Genomic DNA, 22350 nt, shown 5'->3' with positions numbered 1-22350 from the left:
TTCTAGTCGCAGAGGGTTTTTTTTTCTTTGTCCTAATTGTTACGGAAATCTCCATCTCTGGTACCTCGGTATTGCAGTCTTTGTTTTCGTTGTGTCTTATAAAAGCCCCGGCTCCCTCCATGGATATAGGCTTCAAACCATTCAAACCCAAAATGGATTCACCTACTACTCCCAAGCCCAAAATTGGGCAAGCTGCGCAAGCAGGATACCGAGAGATCTGGCATCCAAAAACCAGGAGTGCTGGGCTAGGCTGGATGGAGCGACCCGAGGTCAGGTATCTCTACATGTATTTTGACATCCGCGACTTTGTTCTCCAAAGTATGAGTGCCACCGCTGAAGAAGTGACTTTCCTTGTCCTTCGTCGTCTGGTTCCTGAACGGGCGGGAGAGGTGGATCGGAAACTTTCCTACCCGTCTATGAAGGAATTGAACAGTCCTCCGCCTGAAGGGTTCCAGCGTATCTCTATGAGGTATCTGATGACTGATATTCCTCAAGAACTTGAGACCAGCAGAGAGGATATTATTCCAGCGCTTCGACGGATCAGAGAACATTTGAAAAAGCTTAAGAAGGTTCCGGGACCATTCCGCCCATTCGAGCTCATGGATCCAGACTTGTTTCGTCAGACGGTGTGGTTGAAGTTCGACTTTCTTTCACCTCAGCGTGAATCGAGTCCCAATCTTGAACCGGATGCCGCTGATTCGCTTACGAATAGCTATTCAGATTTGTCGGAGGTACCTAATTTTGAACTTTCTGATTGCAGTTCGTTTCAAGGACATGATGAAGAGCTATTCCGCCCGAAGGACAGGATGAAGAGCTTTTCCGCCCGAGAAGCGGAGCTCCTATTGCAGAAACCGAGATCCTTTTAACTTGATGATTATTGTATCTATTAATATGATAACTTTCCTGTTTAAGTTAATCTTCAACGTACTGTAACCATATTGTACTGTAAGCATATTTTTTATCGTTGGGTGCTAGATAAACTTTACTTATAACTGTGGACTCTACACCAGGTGCACTGATACTTTCATTTTTCATTTAGGTATAAGAGTCTGGCTATGATTACGCTTCAATCCATACTAATTTTCTTTATACTCCGCATTGCCTTCAAGTATGTGGTTAATATTATTGCGTTGATCTTTTTGCAAATACAGCTTTCTAATGACATTTTTATTGTATTGGGATAAGTTAGGTCGTAGACCGCAAAACAAAGACCAGGTTTCTATTCAGGTGAAATTAGATATGTATTTAGCCATAATCTATAATACTTTGATGAATTATCAGTCGATATTAAGATCATTTTCCTGATCAAAGTCATGTTCACCTGTATGGATAGATGGCCTTTGTTGGCAGAAAAGTCCGGAATCTTCCTGAGGGTTACTCATACTCTTGTCTTCGTTTTCTTTTCCAGCACGCCAACACAAAGTAATTCATATGATGGCGACGGAATATCTAAAACCCTCTTTTTTTGATTTTGAGGGCATTGAATATATCAGTCGGGCTTTTACAATCTATCGTTTCCTTCAATAGGCTTGCTTTGAGAAGGTGAAATAATCTTTGTTCATAAAATGGTAGGAAAAGAATATCATTGTTTCCTTTCCTTGTTACCCCTCGCACTCCAACAATGAACTGTTCGAACGTGTGGTATTCATAGTTTGTGCTCGTAGTTTGTTTTCATAGTTTGACTCTTCATATATATAGGATACTGTCGACCTTCTCGCATTGTGTTTTCAAGGACTCATCTTTATCATCAAACTATAAATAGGATGTTCAACCCCTGCATCCTAACACATCGAACCAACCCAATCATCAACATCTATTCGACAATTCCTTCACACAAATCCATATATCCCTTCAAAACGAATTCTTAGCCCCTACTTCAAGATGTCGGATCTTGACCCCTACAAGCCTATCGATGCGCCCATCGACGGCCCACCTCTCCCCTTTATCTACCGCAACAGCTGGGAGGTCATGCTGATCATCGACATCAGCGACTGGTCAATGGAAGAAACTATTGGAACTATCTGCATGAAACTCTGCGACAAGCTAGAGACGCACCGGCGGCTAGAGCAAGGGAAAGATGCGCTGGGAGAGATTTACAACGGCCGCACGCGCCTGGCCTTGACCTTCCATCTGAGCGAACTTCCTGCTCCCCGGCAGTACACCAACCCTGACGCAGTCTATAACCGAATTGTTTCTTATTTGCAAACTTTCTACAATCGTCATGATCGGTTCCAGAAACAAGTACGGGTGTTGAAGAAGTGGCGGTTTATTGACACCGTCGCTTTTGGGATTTATGAGATCCCGAAGGAGATTGACAAGATGCTGTGTAAGAAGGAGGGGTGCAGTGGATGCGAGTTATGCAGTTAGCTCTTCTTTGCAGGGGGGCTCGTTATTCGTTGGAATCGTTACTATAGACGGGATATATGGATCGAACAACAATCAAATTTCAAAACAACTTTTTTGTGCTACAATTTCGCGTAGGTTACCATGTCGTAGACCTGGTTTTATAGATACTACCTTTCCATGGAGTGTCATCAAACCTCTATTCACAGTTTTTTTATTACATAGAACTCAGCAATATATCCCAGCATCTCTCCTACACACTCCTAATACGAAAACTTAAATCAGATTCCTAAAATCTCATCCCACAGCCCTTCTTAAAATTTATATACCTGGTCATTCTTGAATCCCAACTTTCCCAAAATGCCCTCCCCCGATATCCTCGACCCCACCAACGCCTCCTCCATCCCCGACGGCCCACAAACAAACACCTTCGTATTCCTCCCCCTTCCTTCCCTCGTCACCTCGCGCAACAACTCCTCCGTCACACGACCCTTCCTCAATGACGAACCCTCCTCCCCGTGAGTAACTGTATACACAAAATCAAACCTCCCCGGAAACCGCCTCTTAAAGTCCTCCAGCTCCTCCCTCAACAACAGGTCCTGTTCTGTATTGACCCCGAACACAAGGTTTACTTTCGTCTTGTCGTTCGGGTTCTTTAATATTCCTTGGAGAAGCTGGTAGAGCGGCGTGATTCCCGCTCCGCCGGCGATTAGGTATACTTGGGAGAACTGGTTCGGTTTCCAGGGAAAGCCTCGCAGTGGAGCTAAGAATGTGAGGGTATCTCCTGGTACGAGGGAGTGGAGGTGCGTGCTTGCTTTGCCGTTGGGGTATTGTTTGACGAGGAGTTCGAGGGAGCCCTTTTGGTCTGGATATTGTTTCCATTGTTAGTTTGGTGGTGGGTCAGATGGTGGAAGAAGATGGATTCTACCTACCTAGATCGCTGATAGGCGTGTATGGTCTTAGGACAGGAAGCCATCTGCCCTGGGGGCGAGAGATAGTGAGAAGCGCCGCTGATGGGGATATGATTGTTAATTTGTGCGGGTTTAGTCACCATGAGAAAGGATGGTTTGTTTCTTACAGGTAAGAGATAATCCGCTCCTAGCATTTTTATCCGGGAATTCGAACACCAGGCGCTTCGTGTTATGGTTCACGGCCTTGACGCTCTGGAGGCGCAGCGTGGTAGGGCCGAAGCCCGAGAAGACCATTGATGGCTCTGTAGATTCGGCCTGGGCTGTCGGGAAGGACGATCGCACGCTGTAGATCCCAATACCGAGGACTGCGAATCCAGAGGCAACGGCGGCGGTGGTTTTCAGGGACTTTGGAAAGAAACGGATTAAAGGCATATTGGGTTGAATACGAACTAATGCAAGGATTTATCGCAGCTTCTTGAATCTGGGTGCAGTGATATTTATGTCCAGTCTACAGATTCAGCCAAAACCCGCAAAATCCGACAGGGTCCTCCGGCCCCACAGGGCTCTCGGACCCGACGGGGTTCACGGGCCCGACAGTAGGGGCATCTATTCCTAAGGGGCCGTAACGCAGTGCAGTCCTACATTTTAAATATCGCATAGAGAACTATGGTTGGGTTTTGTGTAATGAGTTAACGCAAATCCTGCTATGAACAAGCTATGATAGAATGCACCTATCCTCCCCAGTCACAGGACAACCGTACCTATGAGATCCCTCAAAAGACAAATGCAATGGATCAACACGCATGAATCAATCCCAGCGCTCCTGGCTTCATGTTCGGTCTCAATCCATCCAAGGCTTCATTCTCGAAGTCATTCTTATCCGCCCCGTTATTCTCTATAAGAATAGCCCGATAGCGCTCGACGGTCTCTGGCGGCAATCCAACCTCTTTCGCCAACTTCTCGATACTGTTTTGGCTGCCAAAAGTCTCTCCTGCACAGAACTCAAATATCCTGGCGATTTCCTCTTGGTTGTGTTTCTCATCCTCCACATCTACGGTACCTTGGATCACTGCCTCGGTAAGCATACGTTTGACTTGAGTGGGCTAGGTGTGATAAACATACCGGGTTGAAAGATGTGGAAAGCGCGATCAAAGCTTCCCTCGGCCGGATCATTCAACACGGACTCCTCGCGACTAGATATTTGCTTTCGAGTGCTGGCGACAATGAGTAAGAACCTGGCATAACTTTCAGCGATCTTTTTCGAATGCCAGTCTGCCGCGACGGCCTGATCACAGTTCCCTCGTTCCGCTGCGCAGATGGTCACCGCGGCAGATAGAGCCCCTACTAGGGCCATGTGTACCCCGGACGAGAAGAGCGGGTCGATGAAGCATCCTGCGTCGCCGACGATTCGCAGGTATGGGCTGGCATATGTTGTGGCATTATACGACCAGTCAGCCGTGGAATGCAGGTCTGAAACTAATTCCGCTCTCTGAAGGAGATCCCTGATTCCTGGGGTATTCTCAATGGAATCGATATAGATCTGTGAAGGGGATAAACCGCGTTCTCGTTTCTTGGCCACTACAATTTCTTGTTTCATGACTACCCCGATGGACATCATATCCTTCAATGGGATTGCCCAGATCCAGCCACTGCCGTCTGTGTTTGTTAGCTTTGCTTTCACGAGAATAGAGATGAGCGAACCATTGATGGCCTCGAAATATGGGTCGTTTTCCATATGCGTACTCTCTCCAAACACGCCACACTTTTCCCAGTATCCCCATGTTGCGGCGTCTTTTAATGCCGTGTTCATCTTCCGATTCCTCATGTACTTTGTACTCACAATCCCTGCCCGCCCTGTGGCATCAATCAGATACTTATATCGAATGGCTCCACAGTCTTCCTCCGAAGCCCACGTTGCAGACACCGGTCGCCCCAGACTATGGCTGGTATTATCAAGAACCGACTGCGTCGAGTTGTCTGTGGCTCCAATGGGCGCAAATTGCAGGGATGTGACTCGAACCGGGGTGAAGACCTTGGCACCACACTTGACCGCATGATTTAGCATGAGATCGTCGGATTCCGATCGCAGGAAGTTCCACGTATAGTTCTCAGGACCACCGGCACCGATGAAGTCCGTGTCTTTGCACGTCAGCCTTCGCATTTCATCTCGTGAAGAGAACGCAAGAACCTACACGCTATTGGTTTCGAGTTGAGCTTGAACGCGCCTCCATTCTATGATCGTTAGGGCTGTTACTTGTTGATGACCTCGTACGAGAACGACAAAGATGTCTACCTTCTTGGTAAACCCATGCTCTTTGAACTTGGTGTCCAAATCAATGTATCGAAAGAAATGGCGGATGGAAGGAAGCATACTTTCACCGACGTGGAATCTGGCGATTTAATCCATCTGAGTTCAGACATAACAACCCTCAACCCAAGGAGTCAGAGACAGGGAGCAGTCACATACCGCGGAAACTCGTCAGATTCCAACAAAACCGTGTTCAGCCCCTCTCGGGCCAGCAGCGACGCTGCATAGGACCCCCCAGGTCCTCCGCCGACTACTAATACCGTGCATTCTGCCGGGATTGGCATTCTGGGGATATGGTGGAATGGTAGTTTTGGGGGGGATGGGGGGGGGGGGTTAACAGAGCTGCGTCTTTATACGACGGGATGGCCCACTTACCACATGTAACGGTCCTACTCTATTCGGGCTGTTGCTTTTCGACAATTGCTTTTTCTGGTTCGCCTTGTTCGGATGATCCCCGGTTGTCTGGTCGTTTGATCACATGGCGTTGCTGGAGCCTTGTTTTCGTGGCAATCGGCCGGTCTGGCGAACCCTAATTGGACTTCCTCATGCGGTAGCTCGCTCACTACTTAGGTTAGCTTAAACGTATGCTCCCGTATGGTGATCGGTGTTGCGTGCTTCGAGGGTCTAGAGCGGAGGGGTTTGATCTGCGGGGATGCGAAGCATTCAGTCAGCCGGAACCTATCAGCCAAACAGAGTAAGAGAAAGATATTTCCGGATCGGTTCTCTTGGTATAGCACTCTGTGCAAAATACCTGATTTATACTGTTTTTCACATGCTTCAATAATTCAAAGTCACAGCCTGGGTATCTCATTTCCATCAAGTTCATAAGATATTGGTCGAATCATTTAGTAATATCCAATACCGACCCGACCACATCTTTACTTCGCTCCGTTTATTCCAATATCTCTGGTTTGCCCAAACTAATCCAGTATCCTTTCACACACTCTCTCACAACCAGAAGGAAATATCTACCTGTGCGGACATTTAATTGAGAAGCCCGACAGGACTAAAACGCCCTTGACTTGTAGAACCACAAATCGGGACAACTGGAGATCATGCTCCTTACAAGCTTCATTACAAGGTTGATTTGCTATTGGATATTTAACTTTCTCAATGGGGAGAAAGTGGTCATGTTATTTTTAGGCCGAAATTAGTGCGATGAACACTGGATGGTGATGGTGGGGAGATGGTGGTTGTTGTTTTCTTGTAGGAACTGTTATGATTATATATTGTGGGGAAAACGTCTCAGTCGCTGAGTTGTGAGCAACCCACCCTCAGACATTTTTTTTTTCAGCAACAGCAGTAACAGAAGAGTAGCATTCGGAGATTAGATAGATGGTGATGGAGGTGGGGGGGGAAGAAAAAACTTAAAAAAATCCCATGGTCTGAGCTGGGGAAAATAAGCGGGCGGGGCCGATGGGCAATAAAAGCAAAACAAAAAATAAGAAACATTCCGACACGGGGAATCGAACCCCGAGCTGCCGTGTGAGAGACGGCGATGTTAACCATTACACCATATCGGATAGTTGTGTAAAGTTACGATCAAACTTGTGCTACTGAATCATGGTTCTTCCAGGGAGGCACTTCTTGTCCCTCTTATTGCCCCTTCAACTTCTCGCTGTATATCGCCCGTCCGCTAGGTATTCCTTTCTCCTCATCCTTATCCGTCCTCTACAGGTAAGATATTTTTGCTATTAATCCAGACTACCCTCGCTATTCCTGGCATAGCTTATCAAATCTGCAATCTCTCGAATGAATCTGTGCTATTTTCGCTCGACCAGCCCTATTTTCTTTTAGTTTTTACTATTCTTCACCAGATAAGACTATTTTGCACTTAATCTGTTACGCCAAGCTACAGATCTGTTGCTTTACATAAAAATCAGTCAGTCTATTCTTAAAATATTGCAAATCTAGATACATTCATTATACGCTCTTTCAGGACAAATATTTCTGCACCGCAGGGCTCCGTATCTGCCTTGAAGATGCTCCGTACAAAAAAGGCCTTATTACCGGCTTTGGCTGATAGATATATATTATTTTGGAATTGAAAAAATTTAGAACCCAAATTCTTAATTCACGCATTATTTCTCGCAGAATGCAACGACCTCAAAAATAGGCAATGGGGGTATAATATAAATGCACTTCTTCAGTTTGTGCTTTTTAAGTATTTCTTCTATAAACATACAATTACGGAGTTTGGTCATTGACTGTCAAGTGTTCTGGGAAAAAAACAAACCTGCCCGATTTGTAGTGCGATCTGTTCCTTGTTGCGTCGGTGTTTGCCTAGAGGGAAATGGATCAACGTTAGAGAGTTCTAAAAGCATATTTTGCGGGAGTGTCCGGAGCTCACACCTTTAAATGTTCTGAAATCGCAGCATTTATGGGTGCTTCACAGGCATCTGTTGGGAAGAATCGTGCAAATGTTGAACGCCTAGGCTTCAACAAAGGCTTGGCGATGGGACACGCTTCATCTCAAGCTTGTTTAGCCCCAGATCTCACGATGGAAGATGTCAATGAAATGACTGGTTGATCGGATACAGACATTGGTGTCGCCCGTGAGGCACGCCGTCTGAACAGTAGCTGAAGTTCGTTGCCGTGTTGTCGTCAGGCCTTCCTCCCAAACGAAGAGGCAAAAACAACTGAAAGTCCGATGGGTCGAGGCCAAAGGAACCAAGGCGCGATATTAAGGTGCGTCTAGAGAGACAAATGCTGGAAGCAACGAAACGCTCTATTTAATGATGTTCTCTAAAACCCTCAGGGAGGGTGAAATCACAGAAGATTATATTCGCCTCCCCTTTATGCAATTCGGTGACCTGCGCGAATATCTTCAACGCTACAACCAGGAAATTCAACTGGAAACTCGCGAAAGATGGATTACCATGGCGGTCAGTGCTATCGCCCTAGTCCATCGCTGTGGAGTAATCCACGCCGATATAAGCGCGCGAAATTTCCTCGTCGCCGACGATTTGTCAATCAAGCTCTGCGACTTCTCTGGGTCAGGAGTTGGGACAGAAGCTTCCTTGGTGCAAGAAGAAGACAGGTATCGAATAGATCCTGATTCCCCTGGGTCTATTAAAACAGAAATCTTTGCATTGGGTTGCCTTGTGTTCGAAACCATGACTGGCTTACGACCATACAACGAAGTAAACGATGAGAACTACGAGTGTATCGTAAGACGCTTCTCACTTGGCCAATTTCCTTGCCTTGATGGTGTTCCATTCGGAGAAATTATACACAAATGCTGGACGTCGCAGTACACCGACGTGGAACAATTGAGAGATGATTTAAAAACACGAAAGATGACTAGACGGGCTTTCTTGTCGCTTTTCATTTGGAAGTCTTCTTTGGAACACCGGACAAACGAAAAATAATGACTAGAGGCTTTTCATTGGTCGCGTCAACTTTTTTTATCGTTGGAATTGGGGGAGACCTTCTTTCATGGAACCGGATACGAGGACATCGGAAGATATAGATGGCAAGCTCGAATGGTCTTTTGGAGGCTGTCTTGGAACTCCTTCGGGTCCTCGAAAGAATTGAGCTTAGCTTACCGATGGTGGGTTTCTCATCATTAAGCGTCCTCCTCTCATGTTCATCCATCGGATCCCCGCTTACAGTAGCTAGGTGTTTAAATCTTAGAAAAGCCAGTGAAAGATCAGTTGTCTTTCTCTAGCAAGACCCAAAAGAGGTTCAAAAAGATAGAAAGGTAGCAAATATTGTGGCACTTTTTTCTGGACAACAAGAGAGCCACGCTTTTCTCAACTGTCATGCTCTTCGTGATAAAATTGAGCGCTATATTTTCCCTGGCAAGCCTGCCTTTATTTATGGCTACGCTTTCCTTCACATCTTAATGGCCAAGCTTTTTCCAATTAGCATCCTTCCCTTCCGTTGCAACGAGGAACCCCCGGCAGGCTATAACCAACAAACCTGAACACGCACTATCCGCAAAGCTCCCATCATAGCTTCAAATACCTCCGCAACGCATGTTTTCTTCCCTCCTCCTGTCAAATAAGCTCTTGCTCATCAACACCAACCGTTTCCTTCCCAAAATGTTCCCCAGGGTTGAAAAAAACATAAATCCCCATCGAAAGCACCATCGGCAGGGCATCCAACGCGAGAACAAACCGTTCATTCGTAATCAGATACCCCCTCCATCCCTCCGTCAACTCAATCGACCGATACAAATTCCGCATGATCATCATCGCCGTGGAGAAGACGGTAGCGCCAGCCACGTAGAATAACCGGGGGTTTGCACGTAGCTCGGACCCACCGCGGTAGATCACGATTCCGAGAAGAAATGAGAAGATCACGGCGGCGGCTAGTTGGGTGATGATCCCTACTACCATGATGGTTGTGCCTGTTTGTATCGAGATCCCGGTGCTGTATGCGGAGCCGGCTAGACCGCCGCCGACGGCTTGGGTGATGAGACAGACGGAGTCGATGATGAAGCATATGAATAGGTAGGTTTTGGGTGGGAAGGGGGATACGTGTCGACCGATGTCGCGGATTAGAACCCAGAGAGTGACGTAGATTCCTGCTTGGGTCTATGAGGGGCCTGTGTTTTCTTTTTGTCAGCGCTGTAGGTTTGGAGGTAGATGGATAAATGGGTTGAATGAGGTGGTCATACCCATGATCAATGTTGCCGTTTGCATGAGAAAACATGTTCGGGAGTATGGACACTGGTGGCTGATGGTCCGTCCGACCCAGCCGATGATCTCGAGTATCGCGCCGATGATGAACAGAACAGTCCAGAAGGCTCGAGTGCGTAACACATGGATTGCTTGTCCGACAGCTATGGCCGTGAATAGGAGAGTGAATGCAATGCCCCATCCCAGGCTTGGTTGATAGCCGTAATTCCCTGTGCTGAGTCTACGGTCGTACGGTGTACAGGCGGGGATGTCGGGGAGTTGGTACTCGGACATGATGGTAGCGAGGAATCATATGAGAATGAACTACTTTGTCGAACATGATGTTGTTGGGCTAGGTAGCAATATATATACCTTTTTCGCCAGACTGGCATCTAGAATGGTGTTCGTGATGGCTGTGCTGGGGCTGTTTAGTTGGCTCCTTGATCCTGAAACGGAGCAGTTCTTGAGCCAATTAGTACTTGGAAAGAGACAACATCAACATATCTACTTGACAGAGGTAGGGGATTCCCCGAGATAATCGAGAGGATTGAATCCCTGTATAGTTCCCAGACACGCCTCTGCTTGGATTGGAGCTGGGAAACATGAGTGGATAGAAGAGGAATCTAGATGTTGGGTGCCTATATCTACGCCATTCCCGAATAGGCAACCATCGTACTCGCGAGGCCGCTGTGGGGCCATAATATGCAAGCTTATACCTAAGCTAAGCAAATCAGCGCCCCTGGCGTCACAAGAGTAAATCGGCACATGTTCACTCATGATGCAGCTGCGCTAAGGGGCTACAACTTTCAGGTGTACGGTACTGAGTGGGCTCATTCTGGCTCGTGCATTGATCACGTCGGATAGAGGCAACTTAGCCAAGCTGTCCTGCATATGCTAACCCAAACGATCAGTTAGTAGGTATAGGCAGTTTGAGGTGGGCAAGAACAAGGGAGAACGTTGTTGCCTGACTCTGATGTAGGCAGCCATTTGGATGTAGTTGGGCAACCCACCATTTTACACGGATAATTGTATGTCTGGAGCGTCAGGGCCCAGAATGACTCGAATCATGTCATTCCCATGCGACATAAATACCACGTGATCGCCCTTTGTTCTCCTTTAAATTGACTATATATGCCCGCTCGATCTCTACACTGTTCTACACCATCAAGGATATCTCATCTTGATAGTATATCATGTCCCTCTTGAACGTTGCCATAATCGGGGCCGGCCCTGCCGGCTGCCTTCTCGCGCGCCTCCTTCATCTGAACGACATCAGCGTGACCGTCTTCGAGGCAGAACCATCATTTGATGCTCGCAGTCAAGGCGGGACTCTCGACCTGCATCCCAAAACCGGTATCGCAGCTTTGAAAGCAGCAAAACTGTACGATGAATTTGCCAAGTATGCGCGATTTGACGTCTCAGCCCCCACTGTTTCCGACAAGAAAGCTCAGCCGTATTTCCAGCTCCCTCGTATGTTCGCCTCTAACCCCGAGATCGATCGTCTTGAGCTTCGACAGCTGCTTCTGTGGTCTCTTCCCGACGGAATGATACGGTGGAATCATCGTCTAGAACGGATAGACGAGAATGGAAACTTGCATTTTGCCCACGGCATCGAGAAACAATATAACTTGATCGTCGGCGCTGACGGGGCTTGGAGTCGGGTTCGTGCGGCGATCACATCCACAGAACCTGAATACTCGGGCTTATCAGGATACAATATGTCCATCCCTAATGCCAAAGAGCACGCCCCTAAAACGTATGGACTGGTGAATCGCGGATCATTATTCGCCTATTCCGACGGCAAATCTATCATGGGTCAGCAAATGGGCGACAGAAGTATCCAGGTGGCAGTGTACTCGCCGCAAGAAGAATCCTGGGCGAAAGAGATGCGGGTCAAGAAGCCGTCCAGGGAGGATATTTGTCAAGAATACGACGACTGGGCGCCGGAGTTGTTGGAAATGGTCAGAAAAACGGAGGGCGATATGCGGATCATGGCATTGTATATGCTTCCCGTGGGAACGAAGTGGGAGTTGCGACGAGGTGTCACTCTTGTGGGTGATGCGGCGCATCTTATGACACCGTTTGCGGGTGAAGGAGTCAACCTCGCGCTAGAAGATGCGATGAAATTGGCTGAAGCGATAATCCGCACGAAAGACCAGGATTTGCAGTCGCAGCTTGATAGCGTGATGCTGTATGAGAAGGAATTGATGGATCGAGGGAGCAAGGCCCAGGCGCTGACACAGAAGCTTATGGAATTGATGTTTTTCACGGAGGGTGCACCGCGAGAGACTATTCAGGACTGGATTATTGCGCGGGCTTCCTATGACTGTGACCCTAGGATGAGGCCGTTTCTTTACCCCTTCCTTGTTGCGGGAGTTTATGGATTTTATTCGGTTTTCAAATGGCGTATTTGAGTTAATACCCGATTACGAGTTGTAGGTAATATCGATTAGCTTAAGGTGGCTCGGTTTTATGGTTATAGTTGCTAGCAAGTTTTAATATTCAATATGACGTGCCGCGTGGCTGCGTGCACAAGGATTGATGGCAACATTTGAGTAACTGACCACAAAGAAAAATGTCCAGGACGGTTGTTTTCACTACATTCTGTTGATTTGACCCGGTTGCGGTCAACCTGGATCACTGTCGCTCTCTTTTTGAACGCAATTTATGGAGGAATCTAGATGAATCCACAGTTCGGCGTATCCTCCTCGGTCCTAAAGCGGGTCCGATTCAACGTGGCTTTCGGAGACATACCCCGAGATCCTCAACCACACGTTAAACTTACCTGGAAGAATCTCGCATTACCATTTCAAGCAACGGGAAATTATAATGATTGAAATAGCCCTCACGTCAGGAAAGACTCCTTAAGAACAATAGGGCTAACCACTATGCTGACGCCAAGACCGATCAGCATTCCCAATACGAGTCACAGCAACAGCGCATTTGGGGGCTCAGCTCAAACGAGCGAGCGTTGCATTTGACCGAATCTGGAAATAGTTCTAGTCAAGTAGAAACTTAATGCGTCTTAGCTCGTCCGTCGAAGAATTTTATTTGAGCTACGTTGGATGGAGCTTGGCGCTGCGTCATTTCTATCTACGATGGGTTCGTTTCACCGCTGGCGGCCCCTATTGCTGCTAGCCAGCCCTACGAGTCAGCATGCTGGCACTGCCCGGTTGTATGGGCGAATGTGGCACGCATGGACGTAGTGGCGTTGGCATCTGACGGCGATAGCGAGAGGCGCCATGTTTGACCCGTTCGGGAGAAAGGGGGACAGGAAGAGATGATTATGATGGGGTTTCATCATCGAGGCTCACAATATTTAAAGCAGTGTAAGGTCCTGAGTTAGTTCAGCTAGTTCTATCACTGGTTCTATCTCAGTTTCTCTCTCATCTCTTGTCGATTTACCAAAGTTACAAGAACAGCATAAACATAATCCATTTCGTCATACCTTTTATTTTGCGCACTATTAGTCTGAGAAGAATTATCGAGTTATCTTAGCTCCTGAACTGTGGTAAATAAGATCCATCTGCAAATATGCACCTCCAACTTCCAACAATCGGCGTCGCCCTTCTTCTACCTATTACTTCTGTCTTCGCTGGAATCATAACGCCGCCCTCTTCCTCAACGCTCGATATCATGCGCCGTGCTGCCCCCGAGGAACACTCAATCCAAGCCCTTGATGATCGGTCGGCACTTGCCTCTGCGAGTGATGAACGCCTTCCACAATTATATGCTCGGGATGATGATGATGACAAGGACGACGATAACGACGATAACGACGATGAGCGAGATGATCGCGACGATGACGACGATGACGACGATGACGACAGCGTCTTGGACAAGCTCAGAGATAAAGCCGGTGACATTGGAGACGACATTAAGGACGGAGCTAGCGATATCAAAGACGACGTGAAAGATGAAGTAGACGACGTGTTCGACGATGGCGTCGGGGCTCTCCGGCCCGGAATCATCCTACCGGGATTATTTGCTGCAGTTGTGGTGGCTGTCGCGGGAATGTAATGGGGAACTTTTGGGTGCATTGTATGCAACAGCATTTAGATTCTTTTGAGACCGAAAGAGAGGGAGATTGTGCTCTTTTTCTTCTTCATATTTTTTTTTGTGGGGGGGGAGAATGTTCCATGGTGTTCACGGTGACTTCGGTTCAAGGTCTATTCCTGGGAACTACAACCATGCGATTGACTGATTTTTGGTGAATTGAAAAGGCGATGCCTTTCATTTGCTGCTTCTCTCGTTACCAATGTGGCTTTCATTCTTTGTGTACTTCCATCGTCCTCCGGCAGACATAGCTTTTTCATATTCACTCCCCATTGTCGCTGTCTCCATCTCCGCCTCTATCCTTGCTTGAACACGTTTCCTTTCAAAATTTCTCAAAGTTATTCATACACTTTTCACCTATTAAGCCTCAAGCGTTCATTGAGAATACTTATTTTTACTCCATAGTCGCACAGATGCGCATAAATTGGGTTAACCAACATAAACCCTTCCTGAAATGCAAGATAAAGAGCCCCCAGTCTAATTTCAACCCTCAAGGGGATATGACAGGTCTTTCTGTGATTGATTGTTGCCTGTAACAAACTTCCCATCGGAATAGCCGACAGGTCGCAGCTTATACTACCAGCACGTGTGACCACTAAGCAAAGTAAAAAGAGCGCTATCCTGTTCTCATGACTAGGCCACTGGTCCATAGATTGTTGATGACTGGAGAACTTGGTGTCTGGGAAAGCATGGCCTGTGCAGCTGAAGTCGTAGTCTCCAAGTCTCTTAAGCTCAACGAGATAGTCGGGTTCCAGGAGGACTCGTGCGAGAACTGGGACATCCCTTTATATCCTGGTATCATGGAGCTGGCGGATCCCCAGAGGATCAGAACGTTCAAAGAGCCCCCAAGCAACATTAAGTTTCCCCCCGGAGGATTGATTCTATCGGATCTAAGGGTCAAGACGAGGAAGCCGGCAGCATCTTGAGATCGAGTTATTTTCCCTCAAATACAATTATTGCTTTTTTCTGCCCTTTCCCATAACCGTAGGCTTAGCGCCTTGTTTTCTGGATCTGAGAAAGGAGGTGGTGTAAACTCTAACGTTGCTCAGTTCGTCTTCCGTCGAGCACCTGGTCTCATATATTGACAAGTTTGTGTCTGGGAGGAAAGTTGGGTCTCTCATCCTCTCTTCGTTCACCGCCAGTAATCCAGCTAGGTAGACGTAAGCAGAAACTCCATCATCGCTCTCTTGCCTTCCACTTTGACCAAGGCCTCGGTGTGCATGGCACCTGTCACATCCTTTCTCTGTAGTACTAGCTTTAGCCTCCTCGCATCCGCCTCTAGTTGATCTGCTGCGTGCGGTGGGATGACTTCATCCTTTTCAGCGGACAGCATAAGGATGGGCGGCGGCGAAAAGGTCATCCGTCTCGGCTTCGCAATTCCCGACCGTGGCACCACCACCACCATCTGTTCGCCAGGTCCACCCTCTCCCCATCGGCACTGATCCCTCCATTCCGCCATCCGTTCTAATGAGACTGAGCTGTCCCAGTTATTCCAGAGAAATGGCCACAAATACCGATACGGCAGCCACTTCTGCGGATACAAGCTGATCAACATATCTTTTGTGCTGGACGTCGGAGCCTCCATAACCAGCCCAGTGATTGGCACCACCCCGGCCTCATCACCGTCTCCTTTCGACATTGGCTCCGAGAAACCTCTTCCATCGCCCTGACGAGCCAGATACGTCGCGAGAGCGGTACTCGCAACCGCTGACCCCAGGCTATGGCCCCAGAGAATCATCCGCAGGTCCGTGTCCGGCTCGGCATAAGTCTTCGAGACCCAGGCCAAGAATGCCTGCGCGTCCAGCTCGATTCCTGACTGCGTCGCGCGGCCTGACGACGTCCAGTATCCGCGGTAGGACAGAGCCACCACGATGTATTCGACGTTGTCGTCCTGCGACGCGGACGTCACCGTGCGCAGCGTATCCGAGAGCAACGGGAGCCGGAGAGGTGTCGATCCACCATTTCCTTGGAAGTAGCAGATCATGACGCGCTTTTTCCGCTTCGCGACCATCTCCGGATTGCCGTGGCGAGAATTCGCCATATCAATAGTAGTAGTAGTAGTAGTAGTAGTAGTAGCGGCCCCGTGGGGAGGAGGGGGGCTTTTCATCCGTCCCTCGCAAACAGCTAGCTTTGTCCCATCTAAACTCCGGATCTGCTTCTCATCCCATTGCACAGGACTGCATTGAGATTCGTAGTCGGTGATTTTCTCAGAACGCGCGAACGGCGGCAGCCATGCGATGTATAGAAGTTTGTCCTGCATGACCACGATCCAGAAGCATTTCCAAGTCCAGAGACCGAGAAGCAAGGTGGTGAAGATGGTGGGTGGGATGAGCACGGTGGGAATGGCATCTGTGAAGAACGCCCGACGCTGTCGGGGAACGCTGGGGTGAATTACATGATGCTTTTGTTGGTGGATCGAGACTCTGGTTGGGGAGATGTTGGTAATGGTCCGGCAGTGCAAGCTGGCGTGGACTTTACGGTTGCGGAGTCCGAGCAGATTGTGCCGCGGGCGCGACAGAGCCCACCTTCCCAGCATCAAAGGAGGACTAGAGAGATGATGAATATTCTAGATGTATGAGATAGTTTGAACCCAACCGAGACATCATTGGCATTGATTAAGGTCGTCGGAGATTTGTCGGACCGAGATGACTCATCAGAACATATCCTTGGTGTAACTAGTTAACTATAACTCTTCATAAATCTGCTCCTTCGGCCGGAAATTTATTTGCATTGGGGTGATACATTGACGATTTATAGTTTTCAGAATATAAATCTTCTTCCTTCAACTTAGGGTTTGGTTTGGTCCAGTGACCCGCATCATGCGTATAGGTGTATCTCTTGCATAACCAAATTTATGTATATCATTGCACCCATTCGAGGTCAACTTTTGCATAGCAGTAACCCGGATTGAGTGATGTCTGATCTATAAGATGTTTCTGATAATTACTCACTATTGTCTTCTTAGGGTTGTACTCAAGTTGTCTCAATAGTTGAGTTTAATCGATCAATTCCTTTCCTGATATGGCTACCCAGGTAGGTGATACGTCAACGTAAAGCCCAACAAATCTACCATTGATACTCGCTCATACTAGGAGGCAAATCCTCAATCTTTGTTCCCCAGGCACTTTCCTTCGTCCCCAGCTCCAATTCCAAGACACCGCCCTCAGCAAAAAAATCATGCCCGATCCAATTCTTCGTCCACGGCTTACCATCCCGTTTGACGCTCTGGATATAGATCGCCTTATAGCTGGGGTCGAAATTGAGGTTCCGAATCGTAGCGATCTTCCCGGTAACTTTGTTTCGGAGGCTGATTTCCTTGAAGAAAGGCGCGCTGATCAGGTAGACATCTTGACCGTGGACTGGGAACAGTCCTAGCATGCTTAATGCTGCGAATGAGCCCATCGCGCCGCCATCATCGTTGCCGGGGATTCCGGAGACCGATGTGTTGAATTGAGAAGGAATGTAGAAATGGGCGCGTTTGGTGGAAAGGGCGGGTCGGCCTGCGTAGTGATATTGGAAGACGGTGAGGAAGGCTTGCTCATCGCCGACGTAGAGGACTCCGGATTCGTGAAGATAATTTAGCCGCGTAGTGAAGCTCTTTGGGCCGCCGAGGGTTGTGATCAAAGAGCCCATATCCTGCGGTGCGTAGCTTTATTGATGAATTTGTTAGTTTTAGCTCGCTCATTTAGGGGAGGGCGAACGTACAAGGTATAGAGCCAGCAACTGCCCTCGTATGTCTCGTGACCATTGGCATTCAAGTAGCACGAATCAAAGTTCATAAGAGGGCTGCAGAATATAGGATCTTGATAGTCCCATGTGCCGTTGGTAAGTCGGGGCTGAACAAAGCCGGTGAAATTGGTATCCACGCCTTTGATGTATGACTTCTGATCTTTCTTGAAAACATTCTTCCAGTTGGACGCGCGCCGTGTGTACTTCTCATAGTCATCATCATGACCCATCAATTGGGCCATCTCTGCGATACAAAAGTCATTGTAGGCGTATTCCAGGGTTCTAGATACGCTGCGGGTGTGTAACCCTTTGCCGTCTGTGTCGATGTCATTTTTGGGAATATAGCCAAGGTTCTTCCAGCTGCGAAGGCCTCCTCGTCCTTCCACATCCCAGTTCGAGGGCTCGACCTCCGCGTCTTTGACGACGGCTTCATATGCGGTGTCCCAATCGATATTCTCCACTTTTTTCAGGTAAGCTTCGGCGATCAAGACATCTGCATTGGAGCCGCCTTGAGTCCAGCCTTTGCAAAGCGACATGCGGCAGTCGGGGAGATATCCCTCGTGACGGTAAATATCAACAAGGCTCCGGAGCATCAAGGACTGAGAATACGGGTCCATTAGTGTTAAGAGCTGGTGAACCCCGCGGTATGAGTCCCAGATACTATGCCCGTGTCAGCAGTTTCAGATGACAATGTTACGGAAACATTGTTCCTCACCAGTAGTAGCTATCATAGTACGGCTCATCGCTTTCCCACAAGGGATTCTCCCCGGTGTAGTCCTGAGGACTGATCATGGTGCGATAGATTCCACTCCAGAAAACCTTCTGAAGATCAGTTGAAGCCTCATCCGCATCGACACTGACCACATTCAGCTTGTCCGTCCATGCCACTTCTGCGGCAGAAACAGTTTTGGCAAAGTCGAAGTCGGGCTGCTCTTTCTCCGCATTCCCGCAGGCTTGTTCCACGCTAATGAAGCTTACGCCCACTCGCGCAAGAATAGAGCCGTTCGTTTCTATAGCATCGAATCGCGTATACATCCCAGCCGAGTCTGTGCGTACAGCGTTACCCTCTGCAATGTCGATGCTGTTTTGGTCAGGTGTCACCGAGTTCCTGTTCCAGGATCCTGTCCCGCGAACTGCGGCGCCTTTGAAGTCGACACAAAAATGTAGGTTATAAGTCCCTTGCCCGAAACTGGGATTGAACGTGCCATTTCCAGTAAGTCTCCCAGTAGACGGATCCACCGAGGCGGCGCCTTTCGATCGCGATTGTGGAAGGTCCATCAAGTCAACAAGAACAACCGGATTTAGAGGCTCGCTAACATCCTTCAAGTTGAAGCGGTACAGAGCCGACCGGTTCGTAACGGTCATTTCAGCATGAACACCATTTTCCAGTTCGATGCCAAAGTACCCAGGTCTGGCTTTGGGGGAATCTTTCTTCCACACTGTTGCCCTGTCGTTTTGCTGCCACTTGCATTTGCTCAAATCATTTTCCGGGCAACTGGGATGAACGAAAATGGGAAAGTTGCCTAAGGAAGCTGCCTACGTAGTGTGAGTAATTAGGGGCACATGTTTGATAAACTGTCTCGATGACTTACGCCTCCAGTTCCAGAGTCATGCATATGAGAGAACCCGGTGACCTTTGTTGTGTCGTATGCAAAACCACCTTGGTTCTCTCCTAGGGTGTCGGCTACGGCTTTGGCCATACCTAGTTTTTTATGAGCAGCGTGTGCAATCAACTACAGCATTAAGACCTACCAAATGGAAGCGTGGCTCCGGCAAAAGAATGTCCTGAGCGGTTTGTCCGGTTAGAATCACAGCTATGCTGGAAGATGGATTTCATTCACCTCCATTGGCGGTTCCGATAAGCGGGTCGACATAATCCAGGACGTCAAATTTAGTTTCATCGTCGTTTTGAGAGTATGCAATGCATGAAAACGATAAGAAGATTGAGAAAATGTGCTGAAGCTTCGTAAAACGATGGCTTGATGCCATGTTGTGGATCGGAATGCAGAAGCGACGTTACGTCTGGGGATATGGATCGTCCGGCTAGATGAGGACAGAGAAAGATATTTCAGCAGGGATAGAGTGCCTTGGTTTTTTAGCATTCACTCCTTGCCCAAGACTTGCAGTGGCCGGCTGGGTTGACAACAAATAAACTGAGGTATGACGCAGAACCACATTCCACAGTTGTTGACACGGGGAATGGTATACAAAACAAATTCAATACCCCGTTTCCCAAACCGTTGGGGAAAAGAAACAGAAGGAGCCTTCACCATGCATTTTGTCGGCAGGTTGTTTCTTATTTATGTAATTCACGCCGAACCCTTTCCCATTGCCCGTTGAGCACACGGCGGCAATGGCAGCGGCGATTGGCAGAGAAGTTCCCTAAAATAGCAGCGCGACAGGCCGTGGTCACATCGTGCAGTGACTGCATTGACGCATGTAACTCTGCAGGGGGGCGGAGTTCAATCCAATCAAAGGAACAATTCGAAAATCGGTAGCCGACTCGATCGCCTGCCCGCATTTCATACTCCGCAGAGGACCGGGGTGGAGTCGTTTCTGTAGGGGTTCGATGCGGGGCAACCACCGCGGTGACAAAGATTGATCCCATAATGATTACTTTTCAAATTTGAATCAACAGCATTGATTCAAGAGCTGTATCGCCGTGGCTAGAAAACAGAGGTCTTCAATGCAATTGTACATATACAAATGAAATGGCCAATGAAGGGCTTGGCAAGGAGCAGAATGTTTGACACCGGGCGTCTAAAACCCTATGTATATATCCCTTTGTAAAGAGCTTTTTGACCAGGATTAAATCTCTCAAGTTTTCCTCAGGCCCTAAATGAAGAGAGAGTGGCGCATGGAGGTAAAAGGGGTTTAAGCGCCCGACTCTAGTTACCATCCAACGAATTGTGATGGACTTGATCTCTGCCGGAAACATGAGGCCCAAAGAAATAGACACCCATCCTTAACCCGTAGACTGGGAGATTCCGACGGAAACACTATGGAACCGACCGACCTACGTGGGAATCATAGCCCAGGGCCACATGTCGGAGGAGGAGACTTTAAACATAAACACTCGTCGAACAACTTGGCCGACAAAGCGACCCATCGTCTGAAAGTTGGTAGTTGGCATCCACCGGCTCTTTTGCTAGTCCAGTGGGTCAACGGTCATGGCATACTGTCATAGATCGAATAAGAGCTTTCAAATCATATCAGACACGATCCTGTCCCATGCTTTGTCGCCTGGATCGGCTGTCGTGTTCGGGATATCTGTTGAGCATTCCCATGCCTGAGTATTTATCATGGGCTCACGCGTTGGTAGTTTAGCATTGAAGTAATCTCTCATGTTAGCGTTATCACTTCGCAAACTTGCATTCTCCTCTCTCAAATTCCGATTTTCAGCTTGAAGTGCGTTTTGAGACTCCACAGCCGCCATGATGAATCCTAATTTCGACAACAGTTCGACCGAGAACTCCTGATCAGCCGGGAAGTTTCCATTGGTCATCAGAAACTCCTTAGCCTGGGAAAGTAATTCTGGTTGAATAGAGGGCGTTTGGTGAAGCTGTTGGACTTGCTGTGGAGATGTGACAGATAGATTGGGAGTCTCCCAAGGACCGGGTCCCACCGTTTGTATTGACCGATGTTGATGAAATGCGCTGTAGCCGGAAGGACTACTAACTTTACTGGGGCCATGCACGCTCGGAGTGCTGCTCCGCGACACGTTGGACGACGGAAGAGGCGTGTCAAATTGAACCGATTGATCCCATTGATTCTGTCGACACGACGGACAGTAAAAAGGCCTAGGAGGAAATAATCCTTCAAGTCGTTGGAGGCAAGCGGCGTGGTAGGACCTGCAACAGGTCTCGCAAGGAATCAAGTCATCTGGATTGCGACATTGCGAGCAGATCAAGTTGTGTGGTTTTCCAACGCCTGAATGATGTTTAGTACGAGCCAGACTGGCGTTGTTCGACACGAGATACTGACTAGTCCATTCATCGTAAATCCGACGTTTCTCGGCCCCAGAAACGCTACTTGACTTGTAGAAACTATTTACCGATGGCAAATGACGCATTGACCACTCGCGTTCTATGTGGAAATGAGGATGCGGCGAGCTATTCTGCTGTGTCGATGGCTGCGATGGGCCTAGACTATCAGGTGGGGCTCGAAGCATTGCCAGCGACAATGAAGTGGACCTGCTAAAATGTGAAGGACAGAGAGACGATGAAACAATTTGGGGGGCGACGATGATATACTCGATCGGGACGCCCGATAAGGAGCCGGAGGAATGATGTTCCCGGTCCCGTGCCGTGGCTGATTAAACTCGCCGAGTTTCCACCGAACGCCCTCCTGGCTCATTCACACTTTCTCCAAGAATGTT

General features: G+C 48.2%; 9 protein-coding genes across 9 annotated transcripts; 4 read left to right on the top strand and 5 right to left on the bottom strand.

The window, feature by feature from the left end:
- Window positions 1-152: 152 nt before the first annotated feature.
- On the top strand, window positions 153-866 carry KD926_009070 (uncharacterized protein; the record flags this gene model as incomplete). The annotated part of the gene is made up of 1 exon (XM_053101669.1): window positions 153-866. One exon carries the CDS (start codon window positions 153-155, stop codon window positions 864-866), a length of 714 nt encoding a protein of 237 aa, XP_052954832.1.
- A 1015-nt stretch (window positions 867-1881) lies between these two features.
- On the top strand, window positions 1882-2367 carry KD926_009069 (uncharacterized protein; the record flags this gene model as incomplete). The annotated part of the gene is made up of 1 exon (XM_053101668.1): window positions 1882-2367. The coding sequence occupies one exon, from the start codon at window positions 1882-1884 to the stop codon at window positions 2365-2367; it is 486 nt and encodes a 161-aa protein (XP_052954831.1).
- Window positions 2368-2657: 290 nt separating this feature from the next.
- Window positions 2658-3686, bottom strand: KD926_009068 (cytochrome b5 reductase family protein; the record flags this gene model as incomplete). Its single annotated transcript, XM_053101667.1, has 3 exons — window positions 2658-3208; window positions 3276-3353; window positions 3422-3686. The coding sequence occupies 3 exons, from the start codon at window positions 3684-3686 to the stop codon at window positions 2658-2660; spliced, it is 894 nt and encodes a 297-aa protein (XP_052954830.1).
- Window positions 3687-4048: 362 nt separating this feature from the next.
- Window positions 4049-5846, bottom strand: KD926_009067 (NAD(P)/FAD-dependent oxidoreductase; the record flags this gene model as incomplete). Its single annotated transcript, XM_053101665.1, has 4 exons — window positions 4049-4323; window positions 4377-5442; window positions 5527-5644; window positions 5722-5846. 4 exons carry the CDS (start codon window positions 5844-5846, stop codon window positions 4049-4051), a joined length of 1584 nt encoding a protein of 527 aa, XP_052954829.1.
- A 3717-nt stretch (window positions 5847-9563) lies between these two features.
- Window positions 9564-10481, bottom strand: KD926_009066 (RTA1 domain-containing protein; the record flags this gene model as incomplete). The annotated part of the gene is made up of 2 exons (XM_053101664.1): window positions 9564-10093; window positions 10187-10481. 2 exons carry the CDS (start codon window positions 10479-10481, stop codon window positions 9564-9566), a joined length of 825 nt encoding a protein of 274 aa, XP_052954828.1.
- An 899-nt stretch (window positions 10482-11380) lies between these two features.
- Window positions 11381-12601, top strand: KD926_009065 (FAD-dependent oxidoreductase; the record flags this gene model as incomplete). The annotated part of the gene is made up of 1 exon (XM_053101663.1): window positions 11381-12601. One exon carries the CDS (start codon window positions 11381-11383, stop codon window positions 12599-12601), a length of 1221 nt encoding a protein of 406 aa, XP_052954827.1.
- A 1120-nt stretch (window positions 12602-13721) lies between these two features.
- Window positions 13722-14207, top strand: KD926_009064 (uncharacterized protein; the record flags this gene model as incomplete). Its single annotated transcript, XM_053101662.1, has 1 exon — window positions 13722-14207. The coding sequence occupies one exon, from the start codon at window positions 13722-13724 to the stop codon at window positions 14205-14207; it is 486 nt and encodes a 161-aa protein (XP_052954826.1).
- A 1186-nt stretch (window positions 14208-15393) lies between these two features.
- On the bottom strand, window positions 15394-19961 carry KD926_009063 (glycoside hydrolase family 92 protein; the record flags this gene model as incomplete). Its single annotated transcript, XM_053101661.1, has 7 exons — window positions 15394-16789; window positions 17314-17892; window positions 17949-18632; window positions 18688-19508; window positions 19565-19674; window positions 19725-19757; window positions 19814-19961. 7 exons carry the CDS (start codon window positions 19959-19961, stop codon window positions 15394-15396), a joined length of 3771 nt encoding a protein of 1256 aa, XP_052954825.1.
- A 1213-nt stretch (window positions 19962-21174) lies between these two features.
- On the bottom strand, window positions 21175-22143 carry KD926_009062 (PHD finger protein; the record flags this gene model as incomplete). The annotated part of the gene is made up of 1 exon (XM_053101660.1): window positions 21175-22143. The coding sequence occupies one exon, from the start codon at window positions 22141-22143 to the stop codon at window positions 21175-21177; it is 969 nt and encodes a 322-aa protein (XP_052954824.1).
- Between the last annotated feature and the right edge of the window lie 207 nt (window positions 22144-22350).

This window comes from Aspergillus affinis (assembly GCF_023601865.1).
Source record: "Aspergillus affinis strain CMG 70 chromosome Unknown NODE_62_length_193083_cov_87_906428, whole genome shotgun sequence".
NCBI classification, from domain to species: Eukaryota; Fungi; Ascomycota; class Eurotiomycetes; order Eurotiales; family Aspergillaceae; genus Aspergillus; species Aspergillus affinis.
The sequence above is the reverse complement of the archived record's forward strand: the minus strand, read 5'-3'. Positions and strand labels throughout refer to the sequence as shown.